At 36.0% G+C, this 19,545-nt stretch overlaps 2 protein-coding genes and 1 long non-coding RNA gene across 10 annotated transcripts; 1 reads left to right on the plus strand and 2 right to left on the minus strand.

Annotated features, from left to right (window-relative positions):
* Window positions 1–297: 297 nt before the first annotated feature.
* LOC101745543 (uncharacterized) lies at window positions 298–2,711 on the minus strand. The gene is made up of 2 exons (XR_009973132.1): window positions 2,011–2,711; window positions 298–1,913 (listed from the first exon to the last, which is right to left on the minus strand). It is a non-coding gene; the product is annotated as an uncharacterized LOC101745543 (long non-coding RNA).
* Window positions 2,712–3,269: 558 nt separating this feature from the next.
* On the plus strand, window positions 3,270–4,921 carry LOC101745402 (dolichyl-diphosphooligosaccharide--protein glycosyltransferase subunit 1). Its single transcript, XM_004932352.4, has one exon. It carries the CDS (start codon window positions 3,270–3,272, stop codon window positions 4,674–4,676), a length of 1,407 nt encoding a protein of 468 aa, XP_004932409.1. The 3' UTR covers window positions 4,677–4,921.
* A 1,721-nt stretch (window positions 4,922–6,642) lies between these two features.
* Window positions 6,643–19,144, minus strand: LOC101745260 (translation initiation factor eIF-2B subunit delta). Of its 8 annotated transcripts, none has more exons than XM_038011340.2 (11): window positions 18,800–19,144; window positions 18,610–18,632; window positions 16,703–17,422; window positions 16,199–16,351; window positions 14,141–14,274; window positions 12,935–13,034; window positions 11,103–11,282; window positions 10,306–10,433; window positions 9,195–9,372; window positions 7,815–7,995; window positions 6,643–7,222 (listed from the first exon to the last, which is right to left on the minus strand). In XM_038011340.2, exons 2-11 carry the CDS (start codon window positions 18,610–18,612, stop codon window positions 7,017–7,019), a joined length of 1,983 nt encoding a protein of 660 aa, XP_037867268.1. In that variant the 5' UTR covers window positions 18,613–18,632; window positions 18,800–19,144; the 3' UTR covers window positions 6,643–7,016. The 8 variants fall into 8 exon arrangements, with proteins under 8 accessions (XP_037867268.1, XP_062524534.1, XP_037867267.1 ...); XM_062668550.1 differs by having other exon boundaries at window positions 16,703–17,418; window positions 18,800–19,142; XM_038011339.2 differs by having other exon boundaries at window positions 16,673–17,422; window positions 18,800–19,141.
* Window positions 19,145–19,545: the final 401 nt, after the last annotated feature.

Raw genomic sequence — 19,545 nt, forward strand, 5'->3', positions numbered from 1 at the left:
CTGTAAGCAGAATCGGGAATGAACCATCTCATTGCGTTCAAAAAACTCCGTGAAGGGGAATATTACAGAGCCAGATAGTCTATGGTAAAATTATTTCAGGAAATGCAATGCAATAATAAGATTGTAAAGAGACGACGGTAGCATCTCACGTCTTTTCAGTGTACTCCCTGAGGGACGACAGATATAAAGCCTAACCAGACTCACTGTTAGCAATGGTAATGTGTGTATATATTGTTGATATATTATTATATTTAATTTGTGTATTGATAATGTAACAAATAAACAAAAGAAAACATATTTTAGCTATTCAGAATCATACTTTATTTATTGTTTAAAAGGGGCCTAGAATTATATAAGATCCTTGTGGTCATCCTATTTTTATTTGAGCATAATAAACAAATATGTATAGCTAAGTAACAATATAACAATTTGTTTAACAGCTTGTTCACAACATGCACACTGCATAGTAAATAGACAACCTTATGCATGTGTTAATTGCTAAATATTAACCTAATTTTACTTAAATTACAAAATTGTTAAATTTTCACAACTAGTAAAAATCTTATTTTCACTCAAGCCTGATGATATGTTGATATGTATTTAGTTTATCAAGGCAAGGAATGTAAATCAATTTCTATTTTGAATCCTTATATAATTTCCACAAGTATGATATTTACTTTATAATATGATATTGATAAGAATAATAAAAATTAAGTTAGGTAAGTAATATTTTTTGTTTGTATGGCACCCATTATCTATAACTGAGGTAATGTTGGTAAGAAGGGTTATCCACAATAACAAAGCTGCAACCTTATGGGTTAGTGGGTAAAATATTTATGCAAATCCAGATTAATACAGTTTTTATAATGGCTTGCTTTTATTACTATTGGCCATTTTGCATTGCATCTTCATTTATAAGCTACAAAATAACACTTTTTTTCTAAATATTTGTTTTCTATTTGATTATGAAAAATTGTTCCTTATTGTTAATGTTTTCAAGATATAGTTTCAGAGTAACTCCTAATCTACTCTTAATTTACAATAATACATTTAAACACTTATTAGTAGATTTATGTATCTAACAAACAATTGGTCATTTTCAGTCTCATTATTAAACAGTAAAATATCTGTAATATCTATACAAAAAAAAAGATCTAATATAATTTCATGACCTACATTAAATTAATGGGTTCAGTGCAGTTAGCCTTTATTCACAACCAGATTATATAAATTTAACTGATGAGTTTATATAGCCTATCTTATAATGAAGAAAAAAAACTTTGATAAATATATTTTTTTCTTTTTTCTTTTTCAGGAGCCAAACGTATTATACAATTAGTATTATTTTAATTTAGTTATTTTACTGAATATACTTTTCTAAATAATGTTAAAATATAGTAGATCTCCATATGCATTGGTGATTCCAATACAGATTTAGTCAAAAACGGTTTTTTATGTTTAATACTGTAAGTATCGGCTCTATGTCTTACACATACAAACTTCAATATGTTTATTTGTGATATGTTTTAATCTTAATACTTATTTCAATTTATATGTGGCATAGAATGTCATAAAATATTATGTAAGCCCACTGAATTGATCCTGAATTTCACAAGGTCATGCCATGGTAGGGGTTCCCATAATATGGTATTTTTCTTGTCTGTGACAAAAATAAGGGTAGCACATTGAGAAATAATAGAAACCCATTCCTGCCACTACCAGTGCCACGACTAAGAACACAATTCCCCATGCAGATATTCCCACACCACGCCTTGTGGTGCTCTGTGAAGGTATACCCGGGGAAGTGCCTCCGTACGGTTTAGCCTTCCCTAGACCCTGGTTCCCACTACCGTATTTACTATTTCCTCGATTTGAGCTACGCAAAGCGTCGCATCCTGCAGTATGATTTAAAACTGAAATAAAAATGACTCTTTTATATGAAGCCAATTTTAAAAGAAACTCACTAAATGTTAACTATGTAATTATTTAATTTTTTTATTATTTACTTACCAAGGACAATTAAAGACAAGTAAATCACTAGTTTCATCATTTTTAAGTGGCGTTTACCGCTCAATTAATCAATTATTTCTTATCTGTAAAACCGCAGTGCAGTCTGCGCTTTTAAAAAATATACTAAATACAATAGTTAAAAAATTTACAATACATTATTAAATGTACATGGTTAAATAGATTTATTTTTGTTTACAGGTCGACGGTATTTTTTTTTCCAGCTTGGCAAGTATTATTACTATCTCTTTTTAATTTTGTGTCTCTGTAACTAGGCTTTTAAGCTGTGGCGTTTAAGAACGCACCTTTTTATGATGCGTTAGCCGGAGCGCACGAGAGGTGGGAAAAAGAATATAGTCTGTGACACGGGACCTTTTTACCGCCGAAAATTTAACACGTAAAAATAATTTATAATGGTTTAATATCTAATTACTTAGAATTGTTTATGCCGCTACAACAATAAAATTCCTATTGTTCCAACTGTGGTGTTAATTACATCAAACACGACTTTACGGCGAAATAAAGAAGGGACTCAATATGAACTCCCTCAAAGCCAGTTGTTGCTGTCATATTAAAGCCATAACCTATCACTCAGGTATATTTTAAGTCTTTGGTAATAAATTAAAAAATACACAATAGTGTTAGTTTTAGTTTTATTTCGTGGACGGATGAATTACCTTATGACTCATCTGATGTTTAGTGGATACGAGAATCGACAGATATCACAGTGTGAATGCCGTCACTTAACTTGAGGTACGAAGTGTCAATTGTGTAGTATGAATAGTATGATGGTCTTTTAATCTATTTTTAAAAAACAGGACATTATTTGTACTATGTTCATCTTTCTACTTATTTTGAGAAACTCTTGTGTTGAGTTTGAAGGCTTGTGAATTGAAAACTTTCTAAATAGCGTTGGGTTATGAATTATAAAATTAGTTTCCTGTTTTAAGGAAAATAGATTCAGAGATTATTTCTCATTGATAAGCTTCAAGAAATATACCAAACGATATCGCCATCACGTCAATAACACTGCAATATGTTCCATCGTCTGATTGTGGACAATATTGTGAAATGATCATTATATGTACTTGATTCTGTTCGGCTTAATGTGAATTGATTAAAGATTAGGCTGTATGATACGATACCTTCGTCTTTCCATTTGGAAAAATAGATCTACTACTATTGCAGTGCTGGCGTGTACTTCCGGTTACTACGTGTGACAATTGAAATGTCATAGAAATACTTTTTTAAAATAAAGCGAAATGAGATTACCGGCAATGGCGAAGTTACAATTTACGCTTTTTTTCGTATTGTTTCTGACGATACAAACCCTTAGTGCAAGCGTGGACACAATATCTAGTGATATAAAGTTAAAAAATGTCGATCGCACAGTAGATATATCGACCCAACTCGTAAAAGTAGTATCAAAAATAGTCTTGGAGAACAGTGGCAAATCGTCAGTAAAACATTTTCTTTTTGCGGTTGAAGAAGCTGCGAAGAATAATCTAGCGTTTATTGGAGCTAAAGACAGCAATAGTAAAGATCTTCGTCTCGCTGAAACCACTGTGAAAGGTTATGACTATGTTAAATTTTGGCGTGTGGAGCTCAAGGAACCCCTAAACGCCGGTGCCACAGTAAATGTTGTTGTCGAAACTGTGTTCACCAAAGCTTTACAACCATATCCGACAGCTATAACTCAGCAAGAAGACCAGTTTGTGAAATATGTTGGCAATTTGTATACATACTCCCCGTACTATACCTCCACACAAAAAACCAGCGTAATTCTAAATACAAAGACTGTTGAATCATTTACCAAGGTGAAGCCTTTCTCACAAGTTGATGGAACAATTATTTATGGACCGTACGCTAATGTTGGGCCTTTCACTGAAAAGGAGCTCAGCATTCACTACAAAAACAATTCACCATTTTTGACTGTTACTCGCGTCGAAAGATTGATAGAAGTATCACATTGGGGTAATATTGCCATTGAAGAGGTAATTGAAATTGAGCATACAGGAGCCAAGCTCAAAGGTCCGTTTTCTAGGTATGACTATCAACAAGATCATCACAGTGGTCCTGCTAGTGTACGTGCCTACAAGACCCTCCTTCCAGCTTCCGCATCAGACGTATACTATAGAGATACGAATGGTAACATCTCCACATCCAATATGAAGGTGAAAAAAGATTCAGTGGAGTTGGATCTCAGACCTAGATATCCTTTGTTTGGAGGCTGGAGAACACATTACACACTTGGTTACAATGTCCCTAGCTATGAGTATTTATATCACTCTGGTAATGAATACTTGCTGAAAATGAGGTCTATTGATCATATTTTTGATGATATGCAAGTGGATGAATTGGTTACAAAGATCATCTTGCCAGAGGGTTCTACAGGGATCAAGTTAAACATACCTTATAGTGTCACAAGATTGCCAGACAGTCTGCACTTCACATACTTAGATACTAAAGGTCGTCCAGTAATCTCGTTTATAAAGAAAAACATTGTGGAGAACCATATCCAAGATTTTCAAATCCGTTATACATTCCCACGTCTGCTGATGTTGCAGGAACCACTTTTAGTTGTTGGCTTCTTATATACATTGTTTTTGTGTGTTATTATTTATGTAAGATTAGATTTTTCAATTCACAAGTCTGAACATAAAGATTAAATTTATAATGAAACATATTATTCCCACTTCTAACGCATCTAGTTAGTGTGCATTTTTGGTGGTAATTATCTCAGTGTGGAGAAATAAAGAATTTTTAATAAAGTAAATTTTTATTTCTGATTTAATGAAACAATATTTTAGAGTGTTTGACCTTCATGAAATAGACCTGTTGATCATCATTACATTGATTGCAGATAATATACAAAAAAGGGCAAAAATGTTTGTAATAAAGATGTTTGAAAGAATTAAGTTTGTTCTATATTAATCTCCCTCATCATCATATCACTCATGAACAGTATCTTAAATCTGGTAGCAGCCTTTATTGTCAGCCCTCACCTGTTTGTACAGGAGTAGGAACTGAATAAAATGGTAAGTTGTACTGGTGGTTGATAGTTTAATCTGAATTACCTAGTTTTTTTTTTTTCCTACCTAAGCTGATAGCCTTGAGAGGGTATATCACCGTCGCCTTAACTGACGTTGCTAACACGGACCCTAGCGAGAGCCGTGCTTCGCAGAATCTACCACCGGATCGGAAACACGACCCACTGAGAAGATCCGGCGAGAAACTCAGTGGGCTGTGTCAGAGACACAGGTTTCTAGTATTTCAGAACATGCCTGTTTCAAATAACGCAACTGACTTCACTTAGTATGTCAATGTTAGTAGTCACTACTACCAGGTAGTATATTCAGTGTGAGTATACAAGACTAAGGGTTCAGGGTTATGTGGGTATTCATCTCCCTTGCATACTTACTCTAATAAAATATACACATTGGAATTTCAATTCTGTAATATCACAGTGTATTGAATTAGAATCTACCTAGAACTAGAATCAATTCAGCCCAATTGGAAAACCATTCTGGAGTTTTCTGTCTGCTTCATTTACTTACTACTATCAAAGCAATCGCTAAAATGACGCAAAATTCCAGAAAACTACAATATAGTAGTAGGTTTAAAATATATACTGAATTCCTTTTTACTTAGAGCTCCCAAATACCTTTAAAACTTTTGTAATTATTATTATTAAATAGTAGTTGTAAATAAATTTGTTATTCTTTTTCAATAAAGAGATTACCGGTTCTATAATTTTCAACTTACATATCTGTCAGATTATCGAAGTCCTCATATCGAAATATTGGTGCATTAGCTCGCATTAACCTAGTGATGTTTTAGCACCAAACAAACCCTAACGGGTCAAATGACCCGTTTGAACTTTTGCATTGAAAATGCATGCACCATTTTATTGTGTATTAAACATTTGTTGAGTACGTATTTCATTAGAAAAATTGGTACCCGCCTGAGATTCGAACCCCGGTGCATCGCTCAACACGAATGCACCGGACGTCTTATCCGTTAGGCCACAACGACTTCAAAAATGAATATTGTTTCCCATTAGAAGAATCCACTTCGATAAAGCGGTACGACACGAGAATCCTCACATCGTGGCCGCCGGGAACTACATAGGCGATTCTGCGGACCAAATGGTAAACAGTCGACGTCGCCCAAAACACGTAATCCGGATCCTCCCGATCCACTAACGGTGCTTTTTGGTACCACAAGCACCGCTTATCATTCTCATCGAACCCGTCACTTGCGACGAAGGGCTCGGCGAGTAAATTAACCCTCAGACACAGCCCACTGAGTTTCTCGCCGGATGTTCTGAGTGGGTCGCGTTTCCGATCCGGTGGTAGATTCTGCGAAGCACTGCTTTTGCTAGGGTTCGTGTTAGCAACGTCGTCAGGTTTGAGCCCCGTGAGCTCACCTACAAGCTCGGCGAATCTAGAATAACCCCCCGAGGTTACTAGAACAGCAAGGAAAAAAAATATTGAAGAATCTGTCCAATAAATTTATATTTAGGTGCACTGCTCACGTGCACGCCGCTATAAAGTCGTATAAAAGATTCTTAATTTACTTAGATTTTAAGATAGTTCCGAGCTTCATATTTCAAGCGAAAATAAACCATACATATTAACTAATAAAATATATATTTAAAATTCACTTATTTATACCTAAATAAGAAGAAGACTATATCAAGCAAATGTAGATATAAATTTGTTTCAAAGTGAGTAATTTTAATTCATTATGGTGGATATCAGCTTACTACACAATTACATATTTTGAGCATCAAGTTTTCTTTTTTGCTAAATAATATATAGTGACATTTTATAAGTCTGACTTGTTTAGTTTTTTTACTAAAATAAAATTAACCTTTCTAGGTGATAACACGATACTACTTATGGAGATCTGCTTCACATGCGATAATTAAGTAGTAATAGATGACAATAATAAAAATATTGGCAAATATATAAATACTATTAATAATAAACGATTGATTTAGAACTTTATACACCATATTCGGAGAGTTTAAATCTGAGTACAACGGGAGCGCTGGTGCAAGGCAATATGGCAAGTTCTGTGACGACGGCGGTGATGAGGCACGGAGGTGTGACGTCATAAGTCAGGTTCAGTGGTGTTAAGTTTAAATTCGATCTCCAATCTTTTAGTGGTGAATTATCATCCGATTTTTCCAGAAGATCGTCGGGGTCTCCTGATAATAAAAACAAATTAGGATTATTACTTATAATTTCTACATTATTATTTAGTAAATACAAATATGTATAAATAATAAAAATATAATTAACGGTTTAATCGCGTTTACGACCTCGAGGTGAACACAAAGGAAAATTATCTAAGTTTTTTTTAGTACATGAGCCGATGGCATGAGGGGATAATATGGCGATACCCTCGTACCAGCAAAAAATACTTGAAGTATGAAAGTATATTATTATGTCATGTGCTGAACTCAAAAAACTTGAACACTCACAGAAAAAAAATATAGCACAGGAAAATGATTCACATCTTATTAAGAATAAAATAATACTTTAACTTCAAGGTATTTTTTTTATTTATACGATTTTGTTCCTTATTCGTCATGAAATACGGGTTGAATTCCTATGCAAGTAAATTTCAAATTGGAACACCGGGGCGTCTCAAGCAGTACGTATACTTTCAAGTACATATTTTTAAATTTAGAAGCACTGGTATTCAATTTTGCAAGTATGTCTCATCGCTAGTCTAGAATAACCCCTCGAGGTTACTAGAATAGGTAAAAAAAAAGCGTGCACAGACACGGTGTCTACCTATCTGGTTGTGCATGAAGGCGTCGGTGTAGAGGCTGTCGATGAACTTGTGCGTGTGGCAGGCGACGAGCACGGGGCGGTTGCGAGCGCGCGCCGCCAGCGCCACGCCCGCCGTGCCCGCCGCGCTCACCACCGCGCCGTTGGCCAGCAGCGCGCCCGCGCCCAGCACCACCTTGCTCACCTGCACACCGACACACCATCAGATATATTAACATACTTATATATATATTATTGCTTAGATGGGTAGACGAGCTCGCAGTTCACCTGGCTTTAAGTAGTTATTAGGAACTTACGGTGGGCAGCGGCTCGGCTCTACCCCTGGCATTGCTGAAGTCTATAGGCGACGGTAACCACTCACCATCAGGTGGGCCGTGTGCTCGTCTGCCTACAAGGGTAATAAATTAAAAAAACTCATAGACATCTACAATGTAAATGCGCCACCCACCTTGAGATATAAGTTCTAAGATCTCAATATAGTTACAACGACTGCCCCACCATTTAAATAGAAACATATTACTATTTAGTGTTTCTTCAGGTTTAAATGTTGTAATAACGGTGGTTTATTAACTGTTTAATATCTGTGAAAGTGCACAAATGTGGGAAAATGAAACAAAGCCGCTGGATGTAACTTCTCGTGACCCTCCAAAACACTTCACTGAAAAAATCTCAGTAAATGATCACCATTTTACTAAGTTTATATTTCATACCATATCACCTCATCTCTTTTCATTTTATTTTATCCCAGTTGATTAATGTCTCAATTAATCATCTTCATTTCATTTCACTCCATATAATCATTTTTCATAAAAATATGAATATAAATTAAAATAAGACACGACTTAAAGGTCTTAGTTACCAGGTCATAAAATCCCTTAAAAAATTTATCAGATTTGACCATCTGGCTGGTGTTCTGTCCATGTCGCGCTTGCTTTCTATGCGACCCAAAATAATGAGCTTCTCTAATTCATGTCTGGGAGACCGCATGATGTGCCCGAAGAAGCTCTTAACACGTTCTTGGCAGATGGCAGAGAGTATTTTTTTGGATGTTTAGCTCTATTATTATAGTGTCCGATTTAACGTTGAAGCACCACATCCTCGGTATTTTGCCCGGTCATCGTTCCCCTCTCCCAGTAAATTAACCTACAGACACAGCCCACTGAGTTTCTCGCCGGATCTTCTCAGTGGCTCGCGTTTCCAATCCAGTGGTAGATTCTGCGAAGCATTGCCCTTGCTAGGGTCAGTGTTAGCATCACTACGGTTTAAGCCCCGTGAGCTCACTTACTAGTCAAGGTTACGCTGATATAGCCTCTCAAGGCTATCTATCAGATTAGGTAGGAAAAAAAAGGTATTTTGGTATGAGCATGAGGGAGTAAGACTCACGGTCTTCATGACATAGTTGACGGCGGTGAAGTCTACGTAGGTGCAGGGCAGGCCGCGCGCGCACAGCCGCCGCAGCATCTCCGCGGCGTCGGGGGACACGCGCGAGCCCACCACCAGCGTGCGGAACTGCAGCCCCGCCTCCCACGCCTCGCACAGTATCTGCTCGATCAGCGACGAGCTGGGGAACGAACGTCGAGTTGTAGTCGTCGCGGACTAAAGGATAAGACGTCCGGTGCATTCGTATCGAACGATGCACCGGTGCTCGAATCCCGCAGGCGGGTACCAACTTTTCTAATGAAATACGTACTTAACAAATGTTCACGATTAACTTCCACGGTGAAGGAATAACATCGTCACTGAACTCCTCATAAACGGCTGGACCAATTTGAATGAATATTTTTGAAGTTATACTTCTTTAGGCACGTTATGAAAAATTGATGAGTGAAATTTTTCGGATGAGCGCGCACCGTGACACAAAATTAACAGAATGAAGTTGCCCACTAAATCGCTCATTACAATACGACCGACGTAACTTGGCGAGTCTGAATATAGCCGCAGGTGAACTTTCGCGCATATACACTCGTAAAAAAGTGTTATTAGCGTTCATTTTTTAGTAATATAAATGACAAAATTATTATTTAATATAATTCATACTAAATATTATTAAATTATTAACGTTAAATATTGATTATTAATTATTTAATATTTAAAAAAAAAAAAAAAAGTATAACTTCTTACGCGCGTACATAAGTACACGCACCCTTTTTTATATTCGTTTGGGTGGCAAATCAGCCCCGCAGGTGGCGCTGCAATCGGTACCTAGGTTATTTATCTTTCCTAGAAATAAATTATATGACAAAACAACATTTTCCGGGTCAGCTAGTATATATATATAAAAATAAGTTGCTGTTCGTTAGTCTCGCTAAAACTCGAGAACGGCTGGACCAATTTAGCTAGTTTTGGTCTTGAATTATTTGTGGAAGTCCAGAGATTGTTTAAAAGGTAGACAAATCTTCTATTTATCTTTTATTTAACGATTGAGGCACTACGAAGTCTGCCGGGTCAGCTAGTATTATATATATTCTAACGCCATTACACCCGTAATACAGACCATCCATAAGTGAGTATAGTGTCGCCATTGGAGATCTTGTTTCTAACGGCGATGCTGATCGCTTCTCCCGCCATTTCGATCTGTTCTCTGATGTAGCGATCGATCTCTTCTTGAAGGGTTTTTTTGGCCTGTAGAATTAAAATAGATATGTTATAAGTATGTGAATTGTTGGTAAATAAGTTGAAATTGATAATTGAAAAAAATAAGTAACAGTTCGAACTTGCTATATTAAAATTGGCGCGCTATGCTTTTGTCAGTAGCTATTTCACAACAGCTTATCTAATCATCTTAGAAAACTTCAGTATTTGTTGGTTAGAACAACATTTTGAATTTAAGTTTTTTTTTTATTGCTTAGATGGGTGGACGAGCTCACAGCCCACCTGGTGTTAAGTGGTTACTGGAGCCCATAGACATCCACAACGTAAATGCAAATATAGTTACAACGGCTGCCCCACCCTTCAAACCGAAACGCGTTACTGCTTCACGACAGAAATAGACAGGGTGGTGGTACCCACCCGCACGGACTCGCAAGAGGTCCTACCACCAGTAAAAAACTGCCCTTGTAGGCAGACGAGCATACGGTCCACCTGTTGGTGAGTGGTGACCGTCGCCCATGGACTTCAGCAATGCCAGGGGCAGAGCCAAACCGCTGCCTCTCGAAAATTCCTACGTAACCGCACGCGCCAAAACTGCACGCACGCCACGCTCAAGCATCGCTTTGCTCTCACTAATCTGCTTGTTTTAATCCGTGCACCTCCTCCTACCTGCATCCGATATACCGTTCTCCGAGTACTCACATCGAACTCGTCGACGTTGTTGGGTAGCTGCGCGAGGTGGTGCCGGAAGAACTTGACGGCGTTGATCTGCGAGGCGCAGGGCTCGCGCGTCGTCCACAGGAACTCCAGGCTGGAGGCCAGGTGCGACTCCAGGCCGCGGGAGAACTCAGTCTTCGCTGGCAGAACGTAGTCCCTCACCATCTGCACGGGATAAATCAAAGATGCTCTTGTAGCTCTTGTCATTGGTTTAAAGGGTTGAGTAACCGTTGTAACTATACTAGAACTTATACTCAAGGTGGGTGGCGCATTTACGTTGTAGATGATGGGATAGAACTGACAAGGCTGTATGGGCTTAGATCCCCTTGCCTTGCCTAATAAAGATACGCTTTTATTAGCTTCAGAGGTATGTCTGTTTGTAACGGAATCTTTGAACATGATTTTGACCCCCTTCAAAATGTCGGATTAACTCGAAACGAAATTTGGTATAGTTATTAAGGACCGATGACAATTCAATAAAAAAAATATAGAAAAAATTTAAATCCAACTAAAAAATAAATAATAGTTTAAAAAAACTTAAAAAAAACCGCTTTTATAGAAAATCCCACTAAAAAATAGACAATAAATCTTAATAAATATGAAATAAAAGCGTATATTTTTTGTTTTTTTAAACTATTATTTTTTTAGTTACATGCTTAGAATTCAACCTAAAGTATTAACATACTGTTACGTCGGCATTATTAACGCCATCTATCGCCGAATAGCAGAAACGAATATCAAAGGAACTAGTAACATTGAGAACTCTCGAGAAATACAACGCCATCTATTGTGTGATAGTGGAAATACACATCGTATATTCGACTCGCCCAGAATAATCTCGATAAACCTAGGGATATTGCATCGACTATAAAAGCGCTGCAGGGATGGCAGTTAGTAATCGAATCTACTTGCGAACTAAGCGAAATAGCGAACGAATCACCTGAAGCGAAGCGGAAGAAGTGAATTGAGAATTTTAAAGTGTTCGTTAAGTGTTCTAAGTGTTAAATAGAGTTTTGATTTGCACTTTCATTTAATTTATAGTGTAATTGAATAGTGAACGTTTTTTTGGATTGTAAGCCCGCGGGTTAAGTGCCACTGTTCTGCCTGTTTCTGTGATAAGGCAGTCGTGCGTTCCGATTTGAAAAGCGAGACGGTCGTTCTACCACCGAGACCTCACGTCCGGAGGTGGGTCACAGCATTCACCCTGTCGCGAGGCAGTCGTGCGGTCCGGTTTGATGAGTGAGCCGGCAGTTCTACCACCGGGACCTCACGTCCGGAGGTGTGTTACAGCATTCACCCTCTGATGTCTATGCGTACAGGGCGTAAACTACAAAAACGTATTTTTTTAAGGGATTTTATGACCTAGTAACTAAGACCTTCAAGTCATGTCTTATTTTAATTTATATTCTTAATTTTATGAAAAATGATAATATGGAGTGAAATGAAATGAAGATGATTAATTTGAGACATTAATCAACTGGGATGACATTAAATGAAATGAGATGATATGGGATGAAATATAATATCAGTAAAATGGTGGTCATTTACCGAGATTTTTCAGTGGACTTTTTGGAGGATCCTGAGAAGTTACATCCAGCGGCTTTGTTTGATTTTCCCACATTTGTGCACTTTCACAGATATTAAACAGTTAATAAACCACCATTATTACACATTTAAACCTGAAGAAACACTAAATAGACAAAATAAAACAAATCACACAACTTCACTCCTCACGTTTCCGCCAAAAAGTCTTCAACAAAAACGTATTTTCAAGAATGTCCACGAATTGCGATTTAGCATTACATCAAGATACATACTTTGTTGAGGGCGTCCAGCAGAGCGATGCATCTGGCGTTCGATCCCTTCACCACTCGCGACGACAACTGGACTCCAAGTTTCACGATGGCGGGGTGTAGGCTGTAAGTTAAGGATACCTTGAAAGTCACCTTAAATTTTTATTTATAATTTTTTTTTATTACAGCGAAGGCAGCTTGCATCTATACAAGTTCCGAACATAAACATTTGGGCTGTCGGTCTACCGAGCAATGTCGCCCGCTCGGTGGAAGATTTTCCCTTTGTCGTCAAACCTCCCAAAATGTCATATTTGGCTGGTCGTTATTGTATATGGTATGGTTCGGTTACTTATTTTGATCCCAAATAACATCACGCGATGTAAACATCTATCTGGCACATTGCGTAGGTATATGTAAAAGATTTTTTTTTCCATTTTAAGGACACATGTATTTTTTTATCTAAATAAAATGGTCATATAACAATCGTTCTCGAACGTTCCGATTTATTGAGAAGCAACTTGTTTCAAGAGAATAGATGACAATTAACCGGACAATTCATATCAGTTGACCTAAAACAATTTAAAGTGGATTGTTTTGTTTATTCCATCGCATCGTTTGTCCTAGTGATGAGATGCCCTGACTGTTGCGCTGCAGAGTCCGAGTTCGATTCCTGCTCGGACTCAGCACCTTTGCTATATGCACTTAGTATTTGTGGCTTGTTGTTGTCTGTTATGGCTTGTCTTTCATTAAACAAGGTTTATGGAGCCTACCGGTCACCGTCCTCGCCGCACCCTACGCTTGCAATAAAGGACTCGACGAGTAAATTCACCCATAGACACAGCCCACTGAGTTTCTCGCCGGATCTTCTCAGTGGGTCGCGTTTCCAATCCGGTGGTAGATTCTGCGAAGCTCTGCCCTTGCTAGGGCCAGTGTTAGCAACAGTCCCAGTTTGAGCCCCGTGAGCTCACCTACACTCAAGACGAAGCTCAAATGTGGAGCCTACTCAGCTGTAGACAAAAGCTTCGCTGTGGTACGTGGTGTCGCTCACATCTATGAACGATGGTAACCACTCACCATGCGAAGGCCACAGGCTCGGCTGCCTATTATTTCAATAAAGAAATATTAAAACAGCAAACTGCAATGATGATGATATGGTGATCATCACTGCCAAAACGTAGCGAGGCAGTTGAACTTACATCCCACAGATATCCATTTACTTACAGCACTTACTTGGAATTAATGGGTATCTTCTTCAAAGGATTCTTGTCAAACTCAGTGTAAAGATGCTGAAACCAGTTGAAGCGCTGTGCGAGCTGCAACTTTGTTTTCGACTTCTCCAAGGTTTTTGATTTAATAACTTTTTCCTGTAATAAAAAAAAATCGTAAGCACCACATTGATAGCCTTGCTCGTATCTGCAATGTTGTTTTATAATCTAAATAGTCTGGCCATAAATACTGTTACAATTAAAAATAAACAAAATATTACATTTTAATTTGGAATCTGTCATTTTTATATGATTGCTCATTGAGATTTCTCATTTTGGCGCCAATACATTGTACAATATTTTGCTATATTAAAATGGAGTGGGGAGATAAAGAGAACCGAATCGCTGTGATTGCATTACACAAAGTAGGTATGAAGCCAAATGCAATTTTTAAAACTCTGCATATGCTTGGGTATTAGTAAAATGTTTGTGTACCGGGCTATTAATAGGTGCAATGAGAGCTCTTCTGTTTGTGACAGAAAAAGATCTGGCCGTCCACGTAGTGTTCGTACGAAAAAGGTGGTCAAAGCAGTAAGAATTCGAAGAAATCCTGTCCGAAAGCAAAAGATAGTGAAGCCCCTTAACAACACCATGTTCAATAATCAAGAATGATCCTTCCAGCAAGACTCGGCGCCAGGTCATAAACCTCGGTCTGCGCAGTCTTGGTTGGAAACGAACGTTTCGGACTTCATCAGAGCTGAAGACTGGCCGTCGTCTAGTCCCGATCTTAATCCGCTGGATTATGATTTATGGTCAGTTTTAGAGTACGGCTTGTTCTAAACGCCATGATAATTTGGAGTCCCTTAAACAATCCGTACGATTGGCAGTGAAAATTTTTCCCATGGAAAGAGTGCGTGCTTCTATTGATAACTGGCCTCAACGTTTAAAGGACTGTATTGCAGCCAATGGAGACCACTTCGAATAAGCTTTTTATACTTTAAACTGTTTTATATTTATGTATTAAACTAACACACTGTAAAAGTAATAAATGTTTTTTGCAATAGATTTTTTTTTCCTTGGTCTCAATATTTATGGCAAGACTAGGTATATTGAAATTTCACAATTTACAATAATAATACTTGAACATAACATTGTCAATAGAGTCTACACTAGGCCGTCTGTATTTTAAGAAATATAATTATGAAGTGTATATATAACACAGTTAGAGAATTCGGAACTGACCTGAGATGAAGAACAAATGGATTTTAATTAATGAGAATATTATGCTGCATGATGAACCTATTGGCCATTTAGAATCTATTCAGGCAATCATGCTTTTTGGTTTGAAGGGTGGACAGCCATTCTAGAAAACAATTGTTATTTTGACCTCACATCCTAAACCTTAGGACCTAAGGTGACTGGTGGCATTCCTTTCCCATCTCTATCAGCTTTAATCACCACTCAACCAGCCAAGTGAGCTGTAAGCTTGTTTACTAATTTATGCTATAAAACAAAATTCACCAACTATTAACATAATGTGAATGAGCTAGTGGTACTGATTGTGTATTTTATGACCTGGTATCTAAGACCTTTAGGCCAAGTCTTATCTTAATTTATATTCTTATTTTTATGAAAAATGATAATATGCGTTGAAATGAAATGAGATGATATGGGATGAAATATTATTATAATCTCTGTAAAATGGTGGTAATTTAATGAGACTTTTTCAGTGGATCCCGAGAAGTTACGTTCAGTAGCTTTGTTTGATTTTCCCACATTTGTGCACATTCACACATACTAAACAGTTAATAAACCACCGTTATTACACATTTAGACCTGAAGAAACACTAAATAGACAAAATAAAACAAATCATACAACTTCACTCCTGGTGTTTTGGCCAAAAAGTCCTGATTATGTATCTATCTATAATTTCAAACTACCCTCATTTAGCTTACAAAATGTGATGTCTGGGATAGTGAACTATAAGAATGGACATTGCATTAAGTTCAATCTCCGCTATTCGATTTAGTGTCCTAAAAAGCAGTTTAGGTGTTAAAGGCAATTTAAAAGTCTCAAAATTACCTCTTTCTTCGGAACATCCACATTTACTGTAGGAGCTTCAAGTTTAGGCTTGACTACTTTTTTTTCGGCAGCTTGTTTGGCAGCTCTCTGAGCCTCCTGTTTGGCGCGTCGTTCAGCCCGAAGTTCTGCTTTACTCTTGCCTGTCTCTTCTTGCTACAATATCAATATTGTTAGTAATGTCAACACTGTTTTCGAAACTATATCTATTAAACGAATATTCAAAAGACAATATATTATCACAGTTACTCTGAGTTTATATAGTGCAACATAATATGGAGTTTATATATCTGTTATAAATTTTATTGTTGTATTTTGTTATTCAAGTATGGTAAACAAATTTTAAGCCTCTTGTTCTAAATAAGCTTACATCAAATATAATTTCAATTTCATTGGGAATGTCATTCAAGGAATTTAGAAGCAATGTTAATGTAGTTTAATATCGAAAAAGGATGACTATTTCATCCACATAATTACCTTTTTACCTCCCAAATCCAAGGCACTTACTTTTGTCGTAATTTCATTAACCTCCTTGGCAACACTAACTATGTTTTTTAAAGTTTCAACAACATCTTTTACAGTCATATCTTCATTTTGTTTCACAGAATCATCTTCTTTAAGTTCTTTTTTTACAGAGCTTTGCACATTACTTTCACCATCGGCAGCTCCTTTTTTCTTTAACTGTTTGGCAGATTTCTTGGCAGCTCTATCTGCTTTGATCTGTTCTCTACTAGTACTTATATCTACAGCATTAGGATTTATTACAACAGATTTGTCTACTTCATCTGTGCTTTCTACTTTAGGTTTAGAATTTATGTTGTTTTCATTAAGATTCTCTATTTCTTTTGTCAGTTGAGGATTTTCAGTGGTCTTGTTGTTTACTTTTAGTTTGGCAGCTTTTTTTGCCTGTCGAGCAGCTTTAATTTCATCTCTAGACTTTGGTGGGATTTCATTAGAAGACATCTTTTGTAATATACTTTCGTCAAAATCTTTTATGACTACTGAGCGGAGGGCATCCTCTACTTTGTATTCTTGTTTATTATTTTCAATTACTGCTATATGTCCTTGTTCAGGATTATTTTTTGTTTTGTTTTGTATTTTATTTATCGTACAAAGGATATCTACACAGTCTGTTTTGGCAAATCTTAATCTATTTCTTCTAATTCTTCTCCTTTGAGTTGCAGTGAAAGGTTTCTCAGGTTGAACCAGATAATTTTCAGCATCTACCTACCATATCAACATATTTATTAGTTACCATTCAAATGTGTTTTCTTTCATTTATTTAAATTGCAAATTAAGTGCTGTTGTTACATATTTACTAGAACATAGATATGTGAATGTCATAATCTCTATTTGAGTCATGAGGTCAAAATTTCAACTATGATGGTTCTTTCCATATAATCATTATAATAATATGGATATATTCTTTGAAATATGCAATTCTCAATAGGGAAAGTGCACTATACTTAAAATAGACATAGCAACATTGACAACATTAAGCAACAGTAATAAAAACTCAAAAATAATTCAGAACAGTACAAGTCTTGTGATTCATATTCTGATATTACATTATACTGTGATCTAATGGTTTAAAAAAAAATTTTTTTTATTGCTTTATTTCACCAAGTGTTAAATGAAGATAAAATTGGATAAAATTGAATAAATTGAATATGAAAATAAGAGATAAACGTAATATATAAACTAGAACCACTTCGCAAAACTAAATGGTGCTACAAAATAATTATTACTTTTAATGGTTAGTACATTAATTTAATAAGTAATAGTATTTGTTTAATCATACAAAGATTTTGTATACCACAGGAATTAGTAAATGCCACTAATTAATTATTACATTGAGAAACAAACAACACTTCAAACATAAATTACTTTCTATTGGCTTATCATCAGTTCACAGTAATAATATATTCAGAAAATTCAATTTTAAGATTATGTTTCCAAGTACTTAAGAGCATTCTTTTTGTTTTGTCTATAGGTTCTAGTTACTGGTATCAGATGGCTGTGGAAAAGTTTACACATCTAAACTAATATCTAAAAAAATTCCATTCCTCTTTTACTCAGGGCATTCAATTAAGCTAATTTAGGAACTACACAGTAAGCTACGCGTGATCTAGTCTACTGGTTAGTGGTTATCGATGCAATAAAACAAATACAAAAAATAGCTACTATATTGCACTCTGTAGCTCTAATATTGTATCATGCCAGAAAATAATTTACTACTTATTGTAAAAAATCTTGTTTAATATGATGATATATTTTAATAAATTAAAAACAGACATGAGTTTATTTTTTACTTTTGATTGTAATAAAAGTTGATATAGTTATAAAACCTAACCTCAAAGTGCAATATTTCTATTCATAAATCGTATACAAAATCTGTACATTTAAGACATTACCATTTTTTCTGTTCCTTGGAAAGCTATAAAAGATATTAAAATTAGATATTTCATTTCAGTTATTAGTTATCCTAGTCCACGTAAGCGAATTGTGCATATTAATAAAATGCATTTGTTTGAACAATACTTTTGCAGACTTAAAAAATTCACACAAACGTTTAAAGATGCGTACAGTGTTTAATTTACTTACCAATGAGGTATGTTAAGGTCACAAATGATCAATCTATTGCATATAAACACTGTAATATTTATTAATTGACAGGTTATCTATCTATCTATCTCTTAGGTTTATGGCGTTTCCTTTTAGATTTCGCCAATGTCAAGTGTATTTAATACTCTGCTTTCTATAGCGGGCTTCGTGAACGAGCAAGGTCACAGATATTCACTAAGAATTAAGTGAGTAGCTAAGAATGTTTGATGACTGGATCTCTGTTGATTTACCTAAAACAATATACATACTACATACATTGACAGTTTACGAAAAATCCGAAGAAATTGAAGTTTAAATGTTGAAACTTCAATATTTTTCTGAACATTATGTGTATTATCTACGCTCTGAAGCAGTGCTGTCAGATGTCCGTGTGAATTTCACCCCGACTTCTTTCGAAAACCTCTGGAAATGAGCTTTTTAAAAAAAAAACCCAAGACAGTTTTTACTTATTTTAAAGAAGAAATAAAACCCCAAAAGTACATATTCCTTTATTTTTTAATCAATAAAAAATTATTACAATCATATTCACTTTTCTTATTATTATTTAAAGCATACACGTAAAGATTTTTAACATGTCCGATGTGGGAACAAAAATGCATCCATTTGGCAGTGAATATCGAATCCTGAGAACCGCTTCCGCACTTTCTATTGCCATTCGGTTGCGTAATTTGTCCTTTATAATATTGACTTGTGAATAGTATAGTAGACTCAAAAAACCTCCGATA

The sequence above is a fragment of the Bombyx mori genome, chromosome 5 (genome assembly GCF_030269925.1).
Source record: "Bombyx mori chromosome 5, ASM3026992v2".
Taxonomy (NCBI): domain Eukaryota; kingdom Metazoa; phylum Arthropoda; class Insecta; order Lepidoptera; family Bombycidae; genus Bombyx; species Bombyx mori.

What these genes read in the sequence shown, in the direction of transcription:
- LOC101745402 (XM_004932352.4), top strand. Translation starts at nt 3,270, where the DNA reads ATGAGATTACCGGCAATGGCGAAGTTACAATTTACGCTTTTTTTCGTA.
- LOC101745260 (XM_038011339.2), bottom strand. An exon ending in ACAACGTCGACGAGTTCGAT is followed by an intron (nt 10,434 to 11,102) that starts GTGAGTACTCGG and finishes TTAATTCTACAG; the next exon opens with GCCAAAAAAACCCTTCAAGA. An exon ending in ACTATACTCACTTATGGATG is followed by an intron (nt 9,373 to 10,305) that starts GTCTGTATTACG and finishes TTCGTTCCCCAG; the next exon opens with CTCGTCGCTGATCGAGCAGA.